Source organism: Xyrauchen texanus, chromosome 10 (assembly GCF_025860055.1).
Source record: "Xyrauchen texanus isolate HMW12.3.18 chromosome 10, RBS_HiC_50CHRs, whole genome shotgun sequence".
In the NCBI taxonomy this organism is placed as follows: domain Eukaryota; kingdom Metazoa; phylum Chordata; class Actinopteri; order Cypriniformes; family Catostomidae; genus Xyrauchen; species Xyrauchen texanus.
In genome coordinates, this window is record NC_068285.1 from 24,025,093 (window position 1) to 24,048,467 (window position 23,375).

Sequence of the window (23,375 nt, forward strand, 5' to 3'; positions counted from 1 at the left end):
GAAAGTCATACATATCTGGGATGGCATGAGGGTGAGTAAACAATAAGAGAATTTTCATTTTTGGGTGAACTATTCCTTTATATTAAGAAAACCCCTAGTAATAATTATAAGTGTATTATCACTTAGGGTCTTGTTAACTTAAAGGGTTTATGCAATCTTGATCTCTTCTTTGTTGTCTCACATTTGCGGCTGTTTGCTGAGTGTCACACTACAGTTGTTATCGAGGTAATGGGAAGAATGGTTGTTATGAACATTAAACGTAAAGCATGCAGGTCCGATCTAGGCAAAACTGAAAGAAGCAGAAAGATGGGATGAAAAAATGTAATCTTTAAGTAACAATAAAAGAGGTCTGTGCTGGCTGGGGTGACAGTTCACCTGCTGCCCCGAAGGCATCTGGGGCATGTAGAGCACCAGTTGAGCGCGAATAATGCCGGGATGCTGCAACACACACACACACACACACACACACACACACACACACACACACACACACACACACACACACGAATGCACACAAGCGCACACAGCACACACACACGCGCATGCATAAATTACCAGGCCAATGTTAGAACTCTAGAGAAACTCCCAATTAGTACTGATGTGAGAATGTGCCATCACCAAAACAAACACATGCCCCACTGTAACAAACAATCACACACTTCAAGTGTCAGTTCTCAAAGGTACAAGTCCAGTTCTGCATTACAGCAGGCATAGATGCACTTTCAGCTGTGCACCCCTCCAACTTTTTTATGCTACAAGTTTCTTATGATAAAAGTACTGAAAGTATGTTTTAAATGCGTCATAGCTAACATTAAACATATGATGATGGCATATGTCAGTATCTATCAAATGTTCTCATCCTCATTCTACTTTGAAATTTGTGTCTATCAAAATAACGTGAAAACTCCAATAAAACAGCTAAAAAAAAAAAAACTACTCTGAAGTGAACGCATGTATAAAGTAACATTAACGACTAGAGCTTAGAAACTCTTTCCCCATTAATAACTCCAATTCTGTGTTTGGAGTTCAAAAATACTCGTTTAATGTTTCAAATCAACATGAAACGGCATTTGCAACCCATTTTACTTCCATAATGTAACAAAGTATTTATGAGTGAAACAGGATAATCAATGAGAAAAAAAAAAAAACAATTAGGGCGGCCTTTATTTTATCTAGCTGGAACTGACAGGATCATGAAAAGCCGTCTCCATATGACAGGTGGTTTTGCGGTGTTAAAAAAATAAGAGGCTATTTCAGAGGCAAGAGACGTTATTGTATTTTGGTGAATAATTATGAAAACAAATATTTTCTCCTTTGGAATAACATGAATCCTTCACAATCAGACCAGGAACATGCATTACGAAAGTAAACAGGATACATTTTCATTTAATATTGACTTTGATAAAGGACCACTTAAAATAGTCCTAGTTTGAGATTTTGGCTTTAAAGTCCTTTTCTCTGGTGTGCTGTATGTAAGGACCAGCTCAGAATAGGCTCATGTCAGCATCCATCAGCATGTTGAAAATGTGAGATGAGGCAAACAAATTAGGCCAGGAAAAAACTGCTTACGAACCAAGCAGAGCAATATGTGAGGTTGTACATCCCCAGATATTTTCCACAAGTAAATAAGATTAATGTGATGCTGGGTCACTCTTAAAACATTCCCATTTGGTAGCTGCAAAAGTATCAAAGCAAACAAGAGTCCAGGCAACAGCTTGAATTTCAGTTTCAAATTAAGTGTAGGAGGGCATTTCTCACTTTTCAACATAGCATTATCTTGTCTAATCATCCTGGCTACTGCAAAGTTGAGGCTGATTGGTCCCGGTAGATGAAATAGCTGCCATGGCTACTCACCGAGCGGCGTGAAGGAGCGCACGGGGCTGGTGTCTCTGCTGCTCTCTCGGCTGGCCTCGCGACTGCAGCCCTGACTCACGCTAGGACGTGGTATACGACTACCCCTCGCTGACCCCACCCCCAAGATTGAGAAACAGACCAAGAAAAGAAAGTAGAGAAAAACAGACAAAGAACAGAGAAATTGGAGGATATAAGAGACAGTCAAAAATAGAAGAAACAGACATTTGAAAAGAGAATTGTTAAGCAATGAAATAACAATGGAGTTAAGTTTGAAAAATAGAGAGGGCCTATTACAGAACCATGAGGAACCTCACAGACCATAGGAAGGAAGGCAGCACAAAAACCATCAATATTTGTACTAACTTCAAAAGCTCATGCACAGATTCTACATTAGTAATAGATTAGAAATGAGTAGATATTCACCGAAAGGGGAAGGGGCTATTAGAATGGAAGTAATTAAAGGTTGAATTTTAGTAGTTCATGGGAGGTGGCAGGTGTGGATCTTTGCTTTTATATCCTGTCTATTAACTGATGTTCATCTGCATTCATGAGATGGACTTCATTCATTCATTCACTTAGCAACGAGCAGCACCAAGCTGTGGGGTTTAACATCATGACAGACAAGTGGAGACCCAGCTGGTTAATGTTATGGCATGTTCTGCTTTCTCAAAGCAGCGTGTACACGCAGCATAGCACACCCTCCAGCTTGAAAGGCATTTGATGGATTATCACTATGGAATGGCTGACGGAGACCAAGACACAAAACATACCTCCTTTGGATCCATTGTAGATGTGGCTGATGTTTGATGGAGCTTTGATTGAAAGAGAAAATTTTGATTTTGGTAAGAACACCAAACTGTAAGCAGTCACCCATTACCAACACTCACACAAATACAGACAATTATTTGAAGTTATTGAATGCCCAGGAGCGATGCAAATTTTTCATCCCACAGATTTTGTGAGCACACAGACTGATCAAGGGGATCTTTTATTCATCAGGCAGAAAAGATAAAGAAACAAAAACAGATCCTATTGGGAAAGGATTTTTGGGTTGATAGCAGAACTGTCATGTAAACCATCATGATTACAGACAGAAGCATGTGCTTACCGACAGACAGGCGTGTGGGGCTGGAGTCTCTACTGCAGCCTTGACTGCGTGGGATCCGACTGCGACGGTGGGAGCCTGGAGCTGCACTGACACGCTGCGCTCCCGTACTAAGCGTGCTCAGAGCTGTGCAGGCCAACACCCGGCCTGGGGAACCCGAACGAGAACCCGCTGTAAATACACAGAAAACAAGAAATAAAAGCAGTGTGAGACTAACAGACTGTTGAAAATCTATATTATCCTACAGATAAAAGTTTTTATATGCACACACAAACTGCTTTATAGCTAGACGTTCAACAGCAAACACATGACTGTCCACCAAAACCAATCTCAAACATCATCACTGACCTAATTAGAGGTCGACCAATAGTGGACTTTTCCCGATACGATAATCAATCAGGTGGAAAAGGCTGATAACCGATTAATCGGCAAATAGTTTTTAAAATCTTCTAAAAGTAAAAGATTTAGTCCTTCCTTACTGTGACTGGCACAGACATGGAGACAACAAGAGGTGTGATTTATTGTACAACCAAAATACCAATTATAACACAAGATGTACTGCATAACTTGGTACTTGTAACTATGAACGAGCACAAATTACATGGGAACTCTTATTTTGAAATGTCTGTGCTAGCAGCTCAAACAAGCACACAAGCGATAATATGCATGCACTGTTACAATAATCTAGAGTATTACAATATAAACAAACCATGAAGTAAATATTGACATTTAGGTCAAGAAATACTGTGAGCAGTAATTCTTCAACAGCAAATCATCATTAAACCAGCTTCTTATGTGTCAGGCTCTGTGCAAAGTGCAGTCACATGGCACAACACAATTCACAGAGTCAGTGATAGTTATTTCAACTCAAGATGCCGCTGTTATATTGTAGAACCAAAGAGTTCTAACTGAAGATCCATCCAGTGCTGGAAACAGAGAAATAATTGTCACAAAATAACTAATCGGCAACCGTAAATAACCGATAGTTAAAAAAAAGAAGCAAATATCGGCACAGATATATCGGTCGACCTCTAGACTTAATCCTCAGTGCTATGCTGACATTTGCACTGACAAATTTGAACTAAACAGCAATAAGTCACAAAAATAACAACTACAGACATAGACAGAAAACATTATGACTTAAAGGGATAGTTAACTGGAACTATCCCTTTATTTACTCACCCTAATGCCATCCCTGATGTGAATTACTTAAGATCACTTTGGGTGAAAAACAGATAAATATTTAAGTCCTTTTACTATAATTGGTTACTTCTGGTCGCTCTCCAATGAGCATCAATGAGGGAATCCAGTTTACGCTGCCTCTAGTATGACTTAAGCATGCTGGCATGTTCAAATGAAAGCAAAACAAATTAAGTTTGTGAACAGTGTTCTCTTGTAAACAGCTCGATCTGCGCTTCTGGTTGTATCGCGTCAGTTCACGTGTGAAAATGCCAACACGCTTACATTACGCGAGAGGCAGAATGAGCTGGGTCCTCTCAGGAATGTGCATTGGAGAGCGAACAGAAGAAACAATTATAGTGAAAATTACTTAAATATTGTTTTGATTCTTACCCAAAACGATCGTATAGCTTTAGAAGACATTGATTTAACCACTGGAGTCGAATGGATTACTTTTACTATGAATGTCTGTGCTGTCTGAAGCTTTAAAGTGCTGATCACATCCATTTGCATTTTATGGACCTAAAGAGCTGAGAAATTCTTCTAAAAGTCTTTGTTTGTGTTCTGCTGAAGAAAAAAAAAAAAAAATCATACACATCTGGGATGGCATGGGTGAGTAAATGAGAGAATTTAAATTTTAGGGTGAACTATTCCTTTAAAAATTCCTAGTGTTGTGGGGGCCTAAGTAGCTCAATGGTAAAGACACTGGTGTTCGCTAGTTCGAATCCCAGGGTGTTCTGAGTGACTCCAGCCAGGTCTCCTAAGCAACCAAATTGGCCGGTTGCTAGGGAGGGTAGCATCACATGAGGTAACCTCTTCGTGGTCGCTATAATGTGGTACGTTCTCGGTGGGGTGCATGGCGAGTTGGGCGTGGATGCCGTGAAGCCTCCACACTCGCTAGGTCTCCGTGGCAACACGCTCAACAAGCCACGTGATAAGACTCAGAAGTCGATGCAGCTGGGATTTGTCCTCTGCCACCCGGATTGAGGCGAATCACTACGCGACCACGAGGACTTAAAAGCACATTGGGAATTGGGCATGCCAAATTGGGAGAAAAAATTAATTTAAAATGCTTGTGTTGTGATCATAAATGTGCTGACACCAAAAGAGAAGAATAAAGTATTTCTAGTGAACATGTGGAAATGTACAGACTACACAAACACAGATGAACAAGCCTATGCGGCACTCTGACATGCTAATTGCCAAATTTCTTCCAAATTTCCCACTTCATAAGGTGCAGGTTTTAATGAATATACAGGTTTGACATAATGTACAACCAACAGGGCATCCAGAGCGAGCCAAGCTTAAACACCCTCCATGCAGTGAAGAGAGTGGGGGATTCTGGGAGACCCCATGTTTCTTGTTCAACCAGGAAAAGCGAAGAAAGGGTAGAAACCCATAGGACGGGAGTAACAAGACTTTGAGGGACAGATGAAATGTTGAAACTCTTACCACCAACAGGGGTAGCAGACTGTGATCCTGAGCCAATGAGGGGGAGGATTAGGGAGAGGGGTGGGGCCATGAGACCCATTGGGCAGGGAGGAGGAACAGCATATTAAATGGATACAAAGCATTATGGAGTAAAAACATGCAGTGTGTTGTGACACACATTATTTAAATAAAATGAAACCATCAGGCTGCAAATGAAAACAACGAGACGCACACATAGTCGATAAGCCCTGTGAAACAATTGCATTCAGATGTTACTCCACAATTAACACCATGAAGGCACAAAAAAGATGACACAACATGACTGTTTTTGCCACTGCTTTAGTTTGATGTACCATCAACACTCTCAACATATGTCTGTTGAGTTTGTGTTTCTACACGCCTGCAGGCAGAAATGGACTTATACCATCACACCAAGTGAAGAAGACCACACAGCATGCAGGGCACTGAAGACATAAAAACACTTGCGCGCACACACTCTCTCTCTCTCACACGTTTGCATGAATTAACACACTCGCCAACATGTCAGACGAGGGTACCTGCCGTGCAATCAGAATCGTCGGAACCTAGAGGCACAGAAACAGTTGGGAGGAGCTGTGGGTTGACTCCTTAAAAACTCACACACATGAAGTTGACATTGTGTGTTACAACACATGGTCGTGGTGCCAGGAATGACCGTTTACAGTCAGGTTCCACTGCATTTTTACCATATTTCTATAAAACAAAATCTTACATTTCTAGTAGTTGGGACATTCCTATAATGCAGTAAATTTGTATGCCCATATCATATACTTCAAGCAAAACATGTTTTTTTGGTCAAATTGTTTAAATTGGAAATTAATTTATATATTTTTTTACCTATGTGCTCAATATGACTTTTCATCCCGCTAATCTTTTGTAATATCCCTTTAAGTTCCTTAATGCTTTAACCATCATCCAGCAAGTGACATTTTTTATGGGAAAACAACAGCACAAACATCAGTATCAACAATGTATTTTATGAATTCTGTGATGTTTTGTGGTTTAGTTGGTTTTTCCATCTCTACTATATTCCATATTGTATGCTCAAATTACATAAATCTATATGATAATATAAAAATGTCAAAGGTTGGTAAAAACAAAAACATATCAATACATTTTTTATTAAAATTAAGATGGTATCCTCCTGTAAACTAACTTTCAATCCCTATTTTTAGCTCCAACCTTCAAGGCATCCATTAAATGTCTTGTCATTGTGTAAATACGTTTTTTTAATTAATAGTGTATGTGTATGAGCTTGACCAGAGCAGATTTCTGCAAGTAAGGTATACCCCTTTCTAGAAATACTTCCTTTAATTACAACACAAGCATAGTTATTCTTTTAAGTTACACATACAGCATAACAGGAATGACCCAACTGAATAAAATATAAAAGTAGTGTATGGAGCACTTTTGTGGAGTGGACAATGCTCTATACTACGGGAAAACATTTTGCATTGACAATTTCTGAGAGTTAAATGCTTATGAGAAGTGTAAGCTGCTACAATATTTTATGGTGTTTTTTGAGCTAAACAACACAAAACATTTGTGAGTAAATGTATATAATATATTTAGTACATGTGCGAATCTTCGCTACAGATTGGTAAGAACACGTAGCGTGTATTTGTGTGCGTATATATGTACTTACGTTGTGACTGGGATGCCATTTTTGACCGGGTCCGCCCTCTCGAGTCGACCTGACTGCTCCCCACACTAGATGCCGTTGATAAAGTCTGCTTAGTCCGTAGTCGCCCTGGAGACAAACAGACATCATATATAATCTCATGCTAATCTAAACACTCATGTTAAACATTTTCTTGCATCTCGCTGGCCCACATACCCACCCACTAACTGACTCCTATGAGGGAATGGATTCATGGTCAAGTTAGAGGAAAGACAATGAGACAGAATTGAGAATATTAGATCTAGAAGGGAGATTTGGAATTAATCATGTCCATTTAGCACAATGGAAAGCTGAAAGCCACTGGCACCTCCTGAGACTTCTGCTTGTAATACCACTCAGCAGCAGCAGATGACAGCAGCGCTATATCACACACAAAGAGCTCCACCCACTGTGTGAGAGGATCATATTCCTTATTATACCTAAGCCATTGAAATAACTACAACAAAGAGCAGAAACAAACTTTCCACCCAACACAATGAGAAACATTATCTATGCAAGCCTAGTTCGATATTGACCATAGAAGAGCTTCGATAAATCACACCAAAATTCTGATCAACAATACAAACACAAACAGTAGGAAAGCGTGAGCTGTGAGAAGGGAGTCGATTAGAAAGCAGTAAGAAAGAGGAAGTAGAACAAAAAAAAAAAAGGAGAGAAAATGTAGATGATGGATTGAAGCATAGATGGGCAAATGGCAGATGATCTTACCATCTTTTTCAGAGGCATCATCTTAAGCCAAAGAAGAGAAAGAGGAGCACAGCAAACCAGTTAGAACTAAACACACACTCGCAACAGAATTACATACATTCCAACAACCACACTGGTACACACATGCAACTTTAAACAATTAAGAAAATTCTTCACTTCAGCTGGTTTTGTGTGTGGTAAGTGTAGGAAAGCTGTTTGTTGTGTGAGGCCAATCAGCAAATTTGCTTGTCTGACCTGTTCTGTTTTCGTGAGTTAAAGAATAGTTCACCAAAAACTGAAAATCCTCTCATCGTTTACTCACCCTCATGCCATCCCCGATGTGTATGACTATCTATCTTCAGCAGAACACAAAGATTTTTAGATGAATATCTCAGCTCTGTAGGTCCAAACAATGCAAGTGAATGATGACCAAAAATTTTAAGCTTCAAAAAGCAAATAAAAGGCAGCATAAAATAATCCATACTCCATACAACTCTAGTGATTTAATCCATGTCTTCAGAAGCTATATCATGTGTGAGAAACGGAGCACAATTTAAGTCCTTTTTTTACTATAGCTCTCCACTTTCACATTCTTCTTTTGTGTTTTGGAAATTCACATTCTTTGTGCCTATTGCCACCTACTGGTCGAGGCTGGTCAAAGGTGGAGATTTATGGTAAAAAAAAAAGGCTCAAGCATTGATCTGTTTTTCAACCACACCTATCATAATTGCTTCTGAAGATATGGATTAAACTACTGGAGTCATATTAATTACTTTTATGCTGCCTTTATATGCTTTTTGGAGCTTCAAAGATCAATCCACCATCCACCTTGACCTACAGAGCTGAGATATTCTTTTAAACATCTTTGTTTTCAGCAGAAAAAAGAAAGTCACACATCTGGGATGGCATGAGGGAGAGTAAATAATGAATTTCATTTTTGGATGAACTATTACTTTAATTAAAAAAATTGTGCATGTCCTATATGTAGCACTTACCGAGAGATGCATATGATCCGGGGGGCAGGGCTGATGCGACACGTCCTGCCCCACCAGCCTGTCCACTGTGTCTGGCTTTAGCACCAGCGGCAGCGTTAACATCCACATCGCTACGGGAACGCTGCAAAGAGCCTGGAGATCCTGATGACTTTGAGCTTGCAGGTACTAAACAAGTAACAAAACAAAATTAAACAAAACACATCACACAGAACAATACAACAAACCACAAAACAAAAAATGTGTTGTGCATATTCATATAGATTTAAGTGTTTAATAAAACATGGCAGGGTTTTTGCACATAAAAAAAAAAAAAGTTGTCACATTGATTCACTGTGAACACAAATAGCAACATTAAGGATTTCACCTCTGCCTGGAGCAGCGGACCATTTTGACAGCGGCCGACTGGAAACAAACAAACAAAAAAGAACCAGTCTAAAACCAGAATTCTAATTTCACTGCCAACTGTGTAGTTAAATGAGGCAGAGTGAGAAATTCATACTTGAGGCTTTCCTGTGAGCTAGAGGACGAGCGATCAGACTGCGGAAGAGATGCCACGCTGCCCGAGCTCTTTAGATACGACTGTAATGTCTTCTGATAGGATGATTCCAATGAGTTATACAGAGACTCTGCCTCCCCGGGGAAATGAGCCCGCAACCCCCAGTATGCCCTGCGGGGGGGGGGGGGGGGGGGAGCGAGAGAGAGAGAGAGAGAGAGAGAGAGAGACAGACATGACATAAAACAGTGTTTCCCAACCTTTTGTCTGTCACGGCACACTTTTTACAACTAAACATTTCAACAGCACACCACTATCCCACATAGGCTAACCATCATCAATATTTTTCCTTTTCAAGAACTTTTTCATGTTTTCTGTCTGTCTTAGTAGCACGTTTACTTGCATTAGACTTTCTCATCGTCCGTCATTTTGACGGACAAGGTTGTAAAAATTCCGTCCTAATCTATTATTACCCGTCACATTCATTTTCATATTTTAATGATAAGACATTTAATAGCTTTTATTTACGTTCACATTTCCATTTTTAATCATGAACTTACAGGACGAGTGTACAGCAGATTATGCATTTATTTATGAAGAGAACAGATCAACAACAGAGACACCACACGAAGCAGATGAATGTTTTTTTCCTCCGCAGTGACAGCAGAGGCCACTAAAACACAACATGTGAACAACACAATATTACAAAAAACAAATACGATTAAAATATGAACTAAACAGAACTCAATCGACAACTCAAATCTTCCTCCTGGTCCGCATCGACTTAAATTCTCCTGTGAATAATCAAATACATTAAGGAAGACTGATGCTGAGGCAATTGTCATTAGATTTTGTGTCTTTGCCTTGGATAGATGATTTCTCGTGGCAGTTTTAATTTGGTTCTGGAGAATGAACCCAGTGTCAAGCACCGCATAGCCCTCCACATAATAAGAGTTGCAGAAAACGTCACAGAGGGGCGATTTTACGAGTTTGCCACGTAAAAAGCGGGAGGTATGAACAATAAAGATTGCAAACAGGTATTTGGAAGAGAGAAAAACATCTTGCAGTTGCTTTGATAGCAGAAAGTATTAAAAGGACTCGTTTATGTTTAGGTCTAAGTGTTTTCTTGGTGAATTTTATATTAGTTCAATAACTGGGGTCTCTGATATTCGTAAACGATGAGGTAACATTTCATTAAAAGAAATGAGACATTCAATGTCTCTTCACAAATTTGGACAGTTTTTTAGTACTCAAAGACATTATTGGTGAAGCAAAAACTTGTGTGAGTAAAACACTTTGGTGTAAAGTCACTTCACAGACTTCAATGTATTCTGCAGCGCTGATGCGAGTCATGTGAAAGACTCTTAACACGTATAAACATCACTCACTTTTGCACATTAGTCATTGCTCTTCACAATCACAAAAGTGACCGATCATGGTTTTAAAATGGCGAATTTCTCCAAAAGGTGAGGAGTTTGGATCCCTGAAGTTATTCAAAAACATTTTTTATGCATTTATTTCTTTTGTGGAATTTGATAATTTTCCACTGCACACCTGACAATCTAGTTTGCCACAGCACAGTGGTTGGGAAACAAGGACATAAAACACAACAGGAGCCAAACTCACTTCCTGGCCTCCACTCGAGCCTCAGAGTCTGCATCTTTGATTCCCTTCTTAATACTCTCCACCAACACAGCCGCATGCCTGAGACACAGAAGACAAACAGAGCAGTTATGTAGTGCAGTATTGGGCAGTCAACATAAGCAGGTTGAGCAAAGATCCTGTGTTGTACCTCTCCAGAGAGTGAGTCTGCCATTCCTGCAGCAGAAGATCTAAAAAGTCATAACAGCGCCTAAAGAGTAATAAATAAACAGAGATATATATATTACATATCAAAGGAAGAAAAACAATTATATTTCAGCTATATCACTATTGCTCAGATATAGTGTGTTTGAGCAGAACTGATATCTAACCTCCGGACGGCCACAGACTTTGATGTGCAGTTACTAGCGATGAGTGGAATCAATCGTGGGACGTGAGTGTGCTGTAAAAAATAAAATAAAAGTCAGAACACACAGATGCAGTACATACTGACAGATTGAACTTGTGGATGGCATTGTGTCTCACCCGTATGATGACGCGTATGGCTGCAGTGCCAGATGTGGACATCACTTTGGCACAGTTTGGGATGAGATTGAAGAGCACTGGGACAATCGCCTCTGCACCATGATCAAACTTATTCCCCAATAATGTGGAGAGATGCCTGCACAGAAAGACAATAAAAGGCACAATACAGCAGTGACTTTCAACTGGTGGATTGCGACCCAAAAACGGGTCATGCATAGTTAGGATAGTTATAGAAATAGGATTGTCAACTTTTGAAAAGACAGTTTTTTTTTTAATCTTTTGTTGTTAATGTCAAAGGCCATGCGTCCAATAATACTATTTTGCAGTAAATGTATGTCACTTGTAGAAGCCACCTAAATTAAATGAGTAGTTCTTTCATAATTTACTCACACTCATGCAGTCCCAGATGTGTATTACCGTCTTTTTTCAGCAGAACACAATTGAATATTTTTAGAAGAATATTTTAGATCTGTAGGTCCATAAAATGGAAGTGAATGGGTACCAATGTTTTGAAGCTCCAAAAAATACATATAACCATCATAAAAATAATCCATACTATTCCAGTGGTCTAATTAATGTCTTCTGAAGCCAAACAATATGTATGAAGTAGATATTTAAAACTTTAACAAAAATTTTCAATTTCAGCCAACTTGTTGACAAGGGTGGAGTTTAAACTGCCTCTCATGTGACATAAGTGCGAAATCCTCCTCGGCATAGAAATCCATACGTAGATCCCTTTTAGTAGCTGTTTCTATGGACTGCAATACTGTTTCCAGGAGTTTATGCAGCGGTCTAAGCAAGGAACTCGGTCTGAGACATCTAGTCCACTCACTCGCATTCAAATCGATTCAAACATCTCTTCTTGTTGACCGTTCCAAGATGGCACCGCAGTATACGTATTCAAACCAGCCGAATGAGGCATCCATGTATGATTTATATGCTCTTCTTTTGTAAACAACACAGCCCTTCCGTTTTTTTTTTTTCGTATTTCACGTGTCAGTTCTCACGTAATCTTGCCAACACGCTGGACCTCGACCCTTGTGAATATTAAGTGAAAAATGTTTTAAAATATTGATCTATTTCCTAGGGCGTGCTGAGTGACTCAAGTCAGAACCAATTGGTCCGGTTGCTAGGGTGGGTAGTCACGCTGGGTTAACCTCCTTGTGGTCGCTATAATGTGGTTCTCGCTCTCAGTGGGGCACGTGGCGAGTTGTGTGTAGATGCTGCGGAGAATAGCACCTCCACACAAGCTAGGTCTCCGCGGCAACTTGCTCAACAAGCCACGTGACAAGAGGCAACTGAGATTCATCCTCTGCCACCCGTATCGAGGCGAGTCACTACACCACCATGAGGGCTTAGAGCGCATTGGGAATTGGGCATTCTAAAATTGGGGAGAAAAAATATATAAATATTGATCCATTTCTTACACTTAGTATTTTGCGTCAGAAGACATTAATTAGTCCACTGGAGACTTATGGATTACTTTTATGATGACTAAGTGCTTTTTGGAGCAGCAAATATTTGGCACCCATTCACTTGCATTTTATGGACCTACAGAGCTGAAATATTCTTCTAAAAATCTTAATTTGTGTTATGCAGAAGAAAAAAAGTCATACACATCTGGGATGGCATGAGTGTGAGTAAACTGAGAGAATTTACATTTTGGAATGAACTAATCCTTTAAGGAGATGCAAATGTGTGCCCTCATCCAAACTATGAAACTTCAAAAGAAAATATGTTTAATAAGTTAATAATTTTGCATATTATATTATTGGGACTATTCAGTTCACAGTAGTATTCATTAATTTCCATTAATACATTCACAACTTTGTCAGGTCGCCACTTGATGTCCAATGAAAAACAGTGCTTGATCCAATGCTTTAAATCAGGGGTGCCCAATACGTTGATCGCGATCTACCAGTCGATCGCAAAGGCAATGCTGGTAGATCGCAAAAAATGTAAATGTACTTTCGATAAATTTTAATACAAATAAATATAATGTCTTTCCTTCTTTTAATTTCTGTCTGACTTGCACTTGACCAGTAAATATTGACCAGGCAACTGAACTGTTTATTCAGTTGCCATGACAACTAGGTTTGCGCATACGAGCCTTCCAAGGACTTCTGAGAACAGCGAAATTGCGATGCTACTGCCCGGATTAGGCAAAACTGTCTGATTCCATTCAGTGCAAGTCATCAGAATAAGGTAAATGCCCTGGCTATTGTAATCTATTGTGCTGTAGGTGGTTTGGGTTTAGTTTTAAAACTGAATGATATCAACATTGAACATTATTATATATTTTTGTATTAATTAGAAGATGAATTCCATGTAGGGATACATGCAGTAGTCCCAACGATCATTTTCTTATTTTAAATGAAATGGTGTTTTGTTTTTAGTTGGTAGATCTTATTGAGTTGGTCATTTAAAAGTAGATCATCACACAAAAAAGTGTGGGCACCCATGCTTTAAATACTTGTTCTTTAAAATGTTGAAAGCTCCTTTTAGCAACAGTAAAAAAAAAATAAAAAATAAAGCAACTGCGAGTACACTAATCGAAATCCAATTGACTAGACATAGAAACTGCTATGCTTTAAAAGCTTCTTCACCTCATCCTCAAGCCCTTAATTAAATGGCTGATAGAAACCAGATCTCAATAATCTGCGTAACATGCACACACAGCTTTCTAGAGCAAGACATCGGAGTTAACATCCCTGTCATTTAAAGATGTCAAGACACTCACGCCATTGTGATGCAAGCCTCCCGCACCACCTGAGAACGCAGGTCTTTTGCAGACAGCTTAAATGCGCCATCCAACAGGCGCAGGTGCTGGTAGAAACAATCATAGTCTGCTGCCCCGGCAACCAGCAGAGATCGGATTTTCTTTAGCTGTGGAGAGAGGAGGGGGAAAGCAAAGTGAGACCCACCACATCACAGAGTGTATTACATTTGATCACAGATGAATGGTAATGTATAGGAAAATCTACAGTATATAAAAGCCAGGAAACTTCAAATGCAGTTAAAAGCTTTCATGTTTTCATAAAATATTTTGTTTTATTTTAAAAGAGAGAAAAATTTAACTGCCCAAAAAGTAAATAAACCACTTTCTATGGTCACAAAGACTTTAGGTCGAGTGCATCCCAATGTCATCTTGTCACCTTTTGAACTTTTTGAAGCCGTTTCTCGTGGGAAACACTAATACAGTTTGCCAACCACCACATTTTGCCAAATATTTATACAGCAAACAAGTTCAGCCACTTGAAAAAGCAATATGGAGACTATAATGGTGCCGTGTCTAAAGAGCAGAGATTTATTAAGATGGTTATGCATCCAAAAGTGTAGTTCACCTGAATATGAAAATTCTGTCATTATTTACTCACCCTCATGTCATTCTGAACCTGTATGTGGTTATTTTTTTGGTGGAAAACAAAAGTAGAAATTCTCAAAGAATCCTTACAGAGCTCTAAATAGTGACATAGGGCTGTCAAGTTCCAAAATGGCCAAAAACACCTTAAAAGTAGGACATACATCTTTTGAGCAATATTCCAATTTTTCTGAAGCCATGTGATAACTTTGTGTGAGGAACAGATCAAAATGGTATTTATTCACTGATCATCATTTCTATTATAGCTTAGTTCTAGGCCATGTTCGCATCCAGATTAAAAAATGGTGCATCAACATCATTGACGTGAAAAGGCATTGGTTCACAGGCATGATTTTGAATTCTGGATGCGAACACGGCCAAGAGGCGGGCTTTGGGGGAGGGCAAGACGATCAGTGAATAATCACTTAAATTTTAGTCTTATCCTCAGAAAATATATTGTATGACTCCAGAAGACTTTGTACTCATGTTTTATGGACTACTTTTGTGATATTTAGTGGTGTTCTTTGTCTGCCTTTGTCACTATGAACAGTCATGGTATGGCAAGAGCTTTGCAAACATAATTATTTTCCACAGAGATAAAAAAATAAATAAAATCAATCAACACGAGGGAGAATAAAAATAGGATTTAACTTTTTGGGTGAATTATCCCCTTAAAGTTGCACTTACAATGAAAAAATAAATAAAATAAATTGTAATAAAATTATTTTGAAACATACGCATGTATAAAAATCAGACTTCAGTCATATTAGTTACCTTATAAAAGCTGTTTTTTTCTACATGGAGAGGGTCCCCTCATGGGGACAGCCCTGTTAGGATCACATGACCAGCTGAACACTACTTAATCTAAGTAATGCACTGTTATTAGACCCTTTCACTCATGGCTGACTGGGAATAATACATTTCTACAATGGCGTTGTTAACTGAAAACGTTTGCGTTTGAATGATGCTGCATCTATGCTACTTGGTGTCAGTGCAAGTCCAAAACAACAAGCATAAAACATTACTGAGTGCACCTTTAAATTGTGTTAAAAACGTTTTACTAACCGCGCTAACTCTATGGTCCCAGTCATGTTTATCATCAGACAGAACCTCACGGATTTTGTTTAGATTATCCTCCAAGTCCCGTGAAGAGTAGATCTATAGAAAGACACGGACATAGAAAAAGAAAAGAGTTGTAGATCAAACAATTACAAGCCTTAGATCAGACATCATAATATGAAACTTGGTCTTAGGTGGATTTGAAAGAATTCCGTAATACCCCATTTAGATACAAATGTGTTTCTCACCTGAACACTGGGGACGTCTGTAAATGCTTTAACGAAATCCTCCTCATCCACAGCTCCTGCCCCCTCTTTAGAGATACCTGCAACACACCATCCACTTCAGTTAAACACACTCACTCCAACAGCTGTCAGTACAACTGTTTATGTACTCATTCTCTCAGTACAACTGTTTATGTACTCACTCTCTGAGACATTTTTCTTAAATCACACTGAGAGACAACCAAAAGACAGCTGCAGTTGTCCCCTTAGAAACAGAGCACAAGGAGGATCCTATGGAAACTTTTGCATTGCTAGGCGAGGGGGGTGCTCTGTGTATAGTTTATGTTTAAATATGACATACATAGGTGGAGGAAGGGAGGGAACTCACTTGTTCTTGTGCAATTTGTAAATTACATTAAATTATAAAGTAGTTCAACAACCATTTGCAGTTGAAAATCTTACAAAGGCCTCTGATGTCTTGTGAATGAACAGACCCATCCTGCACATTAACATCTCTCAGTCCTAATGGACTTCCTGTTTGTTTTCTTGTCTGCCTGTAACTGAATGATCAATCAAGATACCTAGAGAGAAAGAGGCCCTGAAGAGAGGAGAACACCCACACAGGGGAGAAAGCCAAAACAGCCTGATAAACACATCAGAATCAGAGCTCTGTCATTCATTCTTCAAGGAAACCCCATGCCAAAGCATTCTGGTTAGATTTTGAAACCAAAAGCTAAACGCAATAATGAGCCTCATCACAAACATCAATCCATCATGAAAGGCCTAGTATAGACAGCCAATGATGATTTAGGTATTGGGTCCATCCTCTTGTTCTTAAAAGAGTCTGTGGCAATGTAAAACATGTTAAATTACATACATTACACAACTTCAAATAGTTAGACTGCCATACTAAATGATATAATCGAAAGTATAAAAACACATTGAAAGTACAACTCATTTATGGACCTCAAACATTAACTATAAAAAACGAAACAGCTCTTTTTTCCTAATACTTTGCTATGCGCTCTAATTTAAATATGTTTGTTGTTCCTGGTCCATCAATAAATACAGTCAAACAAGCACCCTGAGACCCAGCAATAAGTTTGACCAGAGAGGCAAAAAAGAAAAAATATCATAAGACGCCCTTGGGCATAATATGAGTGATACTAGGCAACAAATATAAATATTGGTGACACATTTAAAAACTTCACCACTAACTTGGCCCCATTTACTTCCATGTAAGTGTCTTACTGAAACTCAGATTAATGCTTTTTTTTGTGTGGAGAAAACATAATTTGTGGCATAATGCTTATTACTACAAAAATGAATTTCTACTTGTCCCTCACAAGTAGAAATTCATTTTTGTAGTAATAAGCATTATGCCACAAATTATGTTGATTAAGCTTGTATTGAACCTGGGTTATTCCTTTAAAGCAGCAATGTATCCTTGCAGCACACATGAATAGAGTCCGTCATCACTATTTTAGAACGATTGCATTCAATTTAAGATTTTCCCAAGCCATGTGCAAACTAAAGTCTAAAGACTAAATTATACACAGTGTCTGCACCTCAGTTACCTCCTCTGAATTTAAATGCAGTGTAAAATTGCATGTGTGTGTGTGTGTGCACTCACCTGGTTTGCTAGCTCCAGTGCCACTGGGTCTTCTGGAACTGCTGACAGAATCTCCAGGTTTCTTGGGTACTTTGGGCACTTTAAAGGCAGCCTGAGCTGAAGATGGCCTGCTTCCATCCACTGAGTCATCATCATCAAAGCTACGATCTAATAGAGACAAAAGCAGAAGGAAGATGAATCAATCAACTGTCAAGATCTGAATGTGAGGGCAGCTTAATATCAATAGAGCTGTTTCTGGATCAATAGCAATTTTATTAAGGTTAAGTTACAATTCCTTGTGCCTTAAAGGGAATAGTTCGCTCAAAAATGTAAATTCTGTCTGCATTTAAGAGCCCTCATGTTGTTTGATCATAAACCAGTATGACTTTCTGCATGGACCACAAAAGATGATGTGGGAGGCAGAATGATAGGGACTTACAGCCTCAGTCATCATTTACTTTCAATGCATCTTTTTCCTTCCAATGAAAGTGAATGGTGACTGTCCGTCTGTAACATTCAGAAGAAAGAAAGTCATTCAAGTTTAGAACCACATAAGGGTGAGTACATTTTTGGGTGAACTATCCCTTTTTTCTTTCTATCCCTCACACAATTCATTTTCTTTCAGAATAGATTGTTGACTCATTCAACAATTTCCTGCACAAGGTTCAGCAAAAACTAATTTCAGTATCAACTTGAATATAAGGATTGGCTCATATTCTCATTCTAAAGTAGTCGGTTCAATAATAATAATGAATAATATCAAGTAACGAGGAAATGTATTAGAATAGATCAATGAGCAAACCAACCCCTACTGAAACCCAAGAGCTTTGGATTGCCAAGTATGGCAAGTATGGGTCTCATTTCCTCCCTTCCACAATATCAGCTTTAGTAATCAATGACCAGCCCAGAACCTATTACGGGCCTATCAATTACTCAATAGTGAAAACATGAAGTAATACAAGGTAATCTGAATCACTTGCACACATAAACAGACAAAGAAATGCCTGCATACAACTCAAATGATTGCAGAAATCCACCCACACACCTGCATGCACAGATTGTGTGGTTCCAGTAAAAAGCAAGGCTTGTAAAACGCAGACAGCTCAAAAGTGGCACAAATCTCCATGGCAATATTACCTGGGCAACACCCACTTTCAGCACAGTCGTAAACCTTACCATTCATTTCATTCATATAGTATAGGCTACATATTTTAAACAGTCATATCTTGAGAAAGCACTCACAATCACAGATGCGTTTGCAGATAAGGCGCCTCATGCCTGTAGGCAAGCGTGTCTCTCTCTCATATCCGAGGCAACACCCAAGCTACTGCTCACATGACAGCGGTTCTCACGGTGACAGAATACCCATAGAAGAATCAGCAAGGCATACACCAGTTTTTACAGAAACCACCACCCAAAAGCTAGTCGGCATCTTCTCTATCAATTACTCTCCCTCTCCTTCCCCCTCTTCCCTCCTGTCTCTCTCAGCCTCCTCCATCACTCCCTCGCACTTTCCTCCCTGCCGTTCCCCCTCCTTCACAGAAACCAAAGAACCAATCAGGAGAGTGATGACATCATCTTTAACCAGCCAGTGAGCTTTGAGATTTGAGGCTGCATCTTGCATGTAAATGAGCTTATTTTGTCTGGAGCTCAAGCTAAGCTAATTAGCATCAAAGGCGCTGCGTTACCATCTTAGATTAAAGGGGTATGAAAATTCTGTCATCATTTGCTCTCATGTTGTTCTAAATATGTATGTGGAACAATAAAAAGTCATACAGGTTTGGAACAACATGAGGATGAGTAAATTATTACAGAATTTTCAGTTTTTGACTGAACTACCCCTTTAAACACATATTCAGATAACACACACACACACACACACACACACACACACACACACACTAAGGATGCTGACCCCACTAGCACGGCTCAAATGGCTCTGTGTGCTTGCCAATGAGTGTAGCATTATTAGCATAACCGCCCTTTGTTCAGACATGAGGGCCTGAATAACAATCCAACAAGGACGAGCCAAAGACTATGAGAGAGAGAAAGATCAAGCGAGAATAAGGCAGAGCAAAAGAAACAAAACAGCTACAGGAAGCAAGAGAGAAGAAAGTGGGAACAAGGGAAGAGGAGAAAAAGGGAGGAAAGGCAAGAACAGACCGAGGGAGCAGGCTGCTCTCCAAAGGCTGTTGCCATGACAACAAGAGCTGCCCGCGTCAGTGGAATTGAAATTACAAAGATCTGACTGAATCTGATTTGAATCTGTCTGCAAAAATGGCCAGCTGAGACGAGAAAATTAAATGTTTTAAATGCTTTAAGCGATTACGAGGAAGAAGGGTATTATTCAGAAGAACTGCAACATGGCAGAGGCCATGTAAGGGATGATATCTAGTCAGCTGGTCATTTTGACAAAATAAACCCAGACTTGTATCACATTAATGGGTTTATTTTGCGATAACGACTGTCTGACTGCTCATTATCCCACTTATTACAAGACTAGTTGCTAAATAAATAAAATGGACATGAAATACTGATTCACATTTAAATTATTTGATTAGCTTTCTTTTTTTTGTAGAGGTCGCACAGCGATTCGAAACCAGGGAAGATGACTTGCAATACCAGGATGACTAGTCTGATTTGACTATCCATGAATGTGCAGTCATTAATGTAAAACAGACCGCTGCATGCTGCAATTGACTAATCAGGATTCCAGGTAATAATTATAAATAACAGAAAATGGGGGCCTGGGTAGCTCAGCAAGTATTGACGCTGACTGCCATCCATGAAGTCGCGAGTTCGAATCCACGGCATGCTAAGTGACTCCAGCCAGGTCTCCTAAGCAACCAAATTGGCCTGGTTGCTAGGGAGAGTAGAGTCATGTGGGGGTAACCTCCTTGTGGTCACGATTAGTGGTTCTCGCTCTCAATGAGGCACGTGGTAAGTTATGCGTGGATCACGGAGAGTTGCATGAGCCTCCACATGCTGGGAGTCTAAGCGGTGTCATGCACAACAAGCCCTGTGATAAGATGTGCAGACTGACTGTCTCAGAAGCGGAGGCAACTGAGACTTGTCCGCCGCCACCTGAATTGATGTGAGTAACCGCGCCACCACGAGGACCTACTAAGTAGTGGGAATTGGTCATTCCAAATTGGGAGAAAAGGAGATAAGAATTTGACATTTTTTTTTAATAAAATAACTGAAAATATGACTGCTAGGGAAGTAAAAATCACATATTTTAACTAATCGTTCTTGAAGACGGCCTGTACAATTAGGTTGGTTTCAGGTTCACCTGACCCCGATCAAATTAGTGTTTTCAGGGGCATTTCTACAAGATGCATTATTTTTCAAATATAGCTAGATTGCAACAGAACGGAACAGAAAGTAGGGGGTCTTGAGACATATTTTTTTTAAATATGAAATATTATATTTTGACATGCCATCTTGAAAATGCAATGCTCTTCCTGGACTGCTCAAAAAACAGCATGAAATGTAAGGAAACGGCCATAGATGAATGGCTGTAGCAGTGGTGCTTAAAGGAATAGTTCACCCAAAAATGAAAATTGTCTCATCATTTACTCACCCTCATGCCATGTGTGATTTTTTCTTCTGCAGAACACAAATTAAGATTTTTAGAAGATTTTTTCAGCTCTGTTGGTCCATACAATGCAATGAAAGTTGGGCAGAAAGTTGACGCTCCAAAAAGCAGATAAAGTAAGCATAAACATAATCCATCAAACTCCAGTGGTTTAATCCATGTCTTCTGAAGCAATCCAATTGGTTTTGGGTGAGAACAGACCAAAATGTAACTCCTTTTTCACTATAAATCTTGACAGCAGTCTCCATGGTGATCGTGATTTCAAGCTCGATTACACTCCTAATAATGGCATGTATCATGTGTCAAGCACTAGCAAATATAATGAAGCTCGAAATCAAGATCAAGATCAGTCAAGTGCCTACAGACTGCAATGGAAAGTGAAAACGTAGTTACATTTTGCTCTGTTCGCTCCCAAACCCGATTGGATCGCTTTGCATTAAATTGATTAAACTACTGGAGTCTTATGGATTACTTTTACACTGACTTTATCTCCTTTTTACAGCTTCAAATTTCTGGCCACCATTCACTTGGATTGTATGGACAACAGAGCTGAGATACTCTTCTAAAAATCTTTAGATTTTTAGAATTTGTGTTCTACAGAAGAAAGTCATACAAATCTGGGATGGCATGAGGGTGAGTAAATGATGAGAGAATTTTTGTGTGAGCTATCCTTTTAAGGAGATAAAAATAAAAAAAGTTATTAATTTAAAAAGACAAATTTTTTGAGACTGTTTTAACATGCAAACTGTCTAACATCACAGCATGCTGTCAGCATGCTTATAAAAGCACCACTGGTAAAAATATACAACATAATAAAAATATACTTCTAATAGTTTAGTTGACCTGACTAACAGACAAGTAGATTTTTGGATGTAGTGACCCATTCCAAATGACTGACTACATACAGCAATAATTTACATATTTCCTACTCTGACCTGAAGACATAAACTCACTGACAGTCTCAAGAATAAACCACCAATGTGTGCCATTAACACCACATCTCCCATTATTACTCAGTGTTTTAGTGTGTTGATGCCTGAGCTCTCACTGGGCATTCCGTAACTTAATTAGCCATTTAGTCTAGTTATCAGGATTACGGAGCATAAGAAGTGAAGTAAACGTGCTGAGAGCAGTTTGTGTAGTAAGCCCAAAGCATACTCCGAGGGCAACCAACCTAACGCTTTCACAATACATGGCGCTTCATTTATAGTCTACGTACACACGCTATCTCTTAAAGTACTTCAATTTCCAGGGCAAAAACTGGAGTCTAATAATGGGTAGCCACGACAACGAAATGCCCTAGAAACCAGGTCACACTTAAACTCCCAAGAGACAAAACCCACTGACGCAGAAACCAATATAAATATACCACATAGAGACATCATAGAGACAATACCATATACTTTGGTTAAACTCCATTATATTAATACTTGCAGACTTTGAAGTCAAGCAGGTTCAAATACACACTAACAAGACACATGCAAACAATAAAAGGAAGATATTGACAACCCATAGGAGAGTATATTCTGCACATAAATTCCACATTGCCCTTATTTATTTTTTGGTAAGCTGCTTCATGCACTTAATCATATGTTCAAAACAAAGACAGCCTAATAATACAGTAAATCTAATGTACACAAACAACAACAAAAAAGCTCACAGACAGTATATTTCTCTATAATACTTTGATTTAATAAACACACTCACCATCTCCATCCTCACCAACAGACATGGCTATAATGCTTCTGAGAAGAGGCAGCTCTTTCACTCTCTATGCCTCTCTGTCACGCCGTGTCAGAGTAATGCAGTGACAGGCACAGCTCTCTCTCTCTCTCTCTCTCTATAACCCTCTCCTCACAGTGGCTCTGTTAGCAAAGCCCAGTTTTTGCTTAGGAAAAAGAAATCTCTTTGAACTTTCTTCTGGCAATGG

The 23,375-nt window shown here is 39.2% G+C and overlaps 1 protein-coding gene across 45 annotated transcripts in view; it reads right to left on the minus strand.

Annotated features, from left to right (window-relative positions):
- Nucleotides 1–23,375, minus strand: part of clasp2 (cytoplasmic linker associated protein 2) — a 62,275-nt gene that overhangs the window by 17,090 nt on the left and 21,810 nt on the right. For 11 of the 45 annotated variants that reach the window (XM_052135219.1, XM_052135218.1, XM_052135211.1 and 8 more), the window contains 18 exons: nucleotides 17,869–18,015; nucleotides 16,260–16,336; nucleotides 16,018–16,110; nucleotides 14,332–14,477; nucleotides 11,592–11,727; nucleotides 11,438–11,508; nucleotides 11,257–11,316; nucleotides 11,091–11,168; nucleotides 9,471–9,638; nucleotides 9,336–9,373; nucleotides 8,972–9,136; nucleotides 7,998–8,018; nucleotides 7,254–7,358; nucleotides 6,127–6,153; nucleotides 2,963–3,130; nucleotides 2,625–2,666; nucleotides 1,855–1,962; nucleotides 376–438 (listed from right to left, as the gene is read on the minus strand). In XM_052135219.1, coding sequence (XP_051991179.1) covers nucleotides 376–438; nucleotides 1,855–1,962; nucleotides 2,625–2,666; nucleotides 2,963–3,130; nucleotides 6,127–6,153; nucleotides 7,254–7,358; nucleotides 7,998–8,018; nucleotides 8,972–9,136; nucleotides 9,336–9,373; nucleotides 9,471–9,638; nucleotides 11,091–11,168; nucleotides 11,257–11,316; nucleotides 11,438–11,508; nucleotides 11,592–11,727; nucleotides 14,332–14,477; nucleotides 16,018–16,110; nucleotides 16,260–16,336; nucleotides 17,869–18,015 — 1,713 coding nt within the window. Of the gene's footprint in view, nucleotides 1–375; nucleotides 439–1,854; nucleotides 1,963–2,624; nucleotides 2,667–2,962; nucleotides 3,131–6,126; nucleotides 6,154–7,253; nucleotides 7,359–7,997; nucleotides 8,019–8,971; nucleotides 9,137–9,335; nucleotides 9,374–9,470; nucleotides 9,639–11,090; nucleotides 11,169–11,256; nucleotides 11,317–11,437; nucleotides 11,509–11,591; nucleotides 11,728–14,331; nucleotides 14,478–16,017; nucleotides 16,111–16,259; nucleotides 16,337–17,868; nucleotides 18,016–19,089; nucleotides 19,296–23,375 lie in introns of those variants that run through there. The other 34 variants (XM_052135226.1, XM_052135225.1, XM_052135221.1 and 31 more) reach the window with 13 other exon arrangements.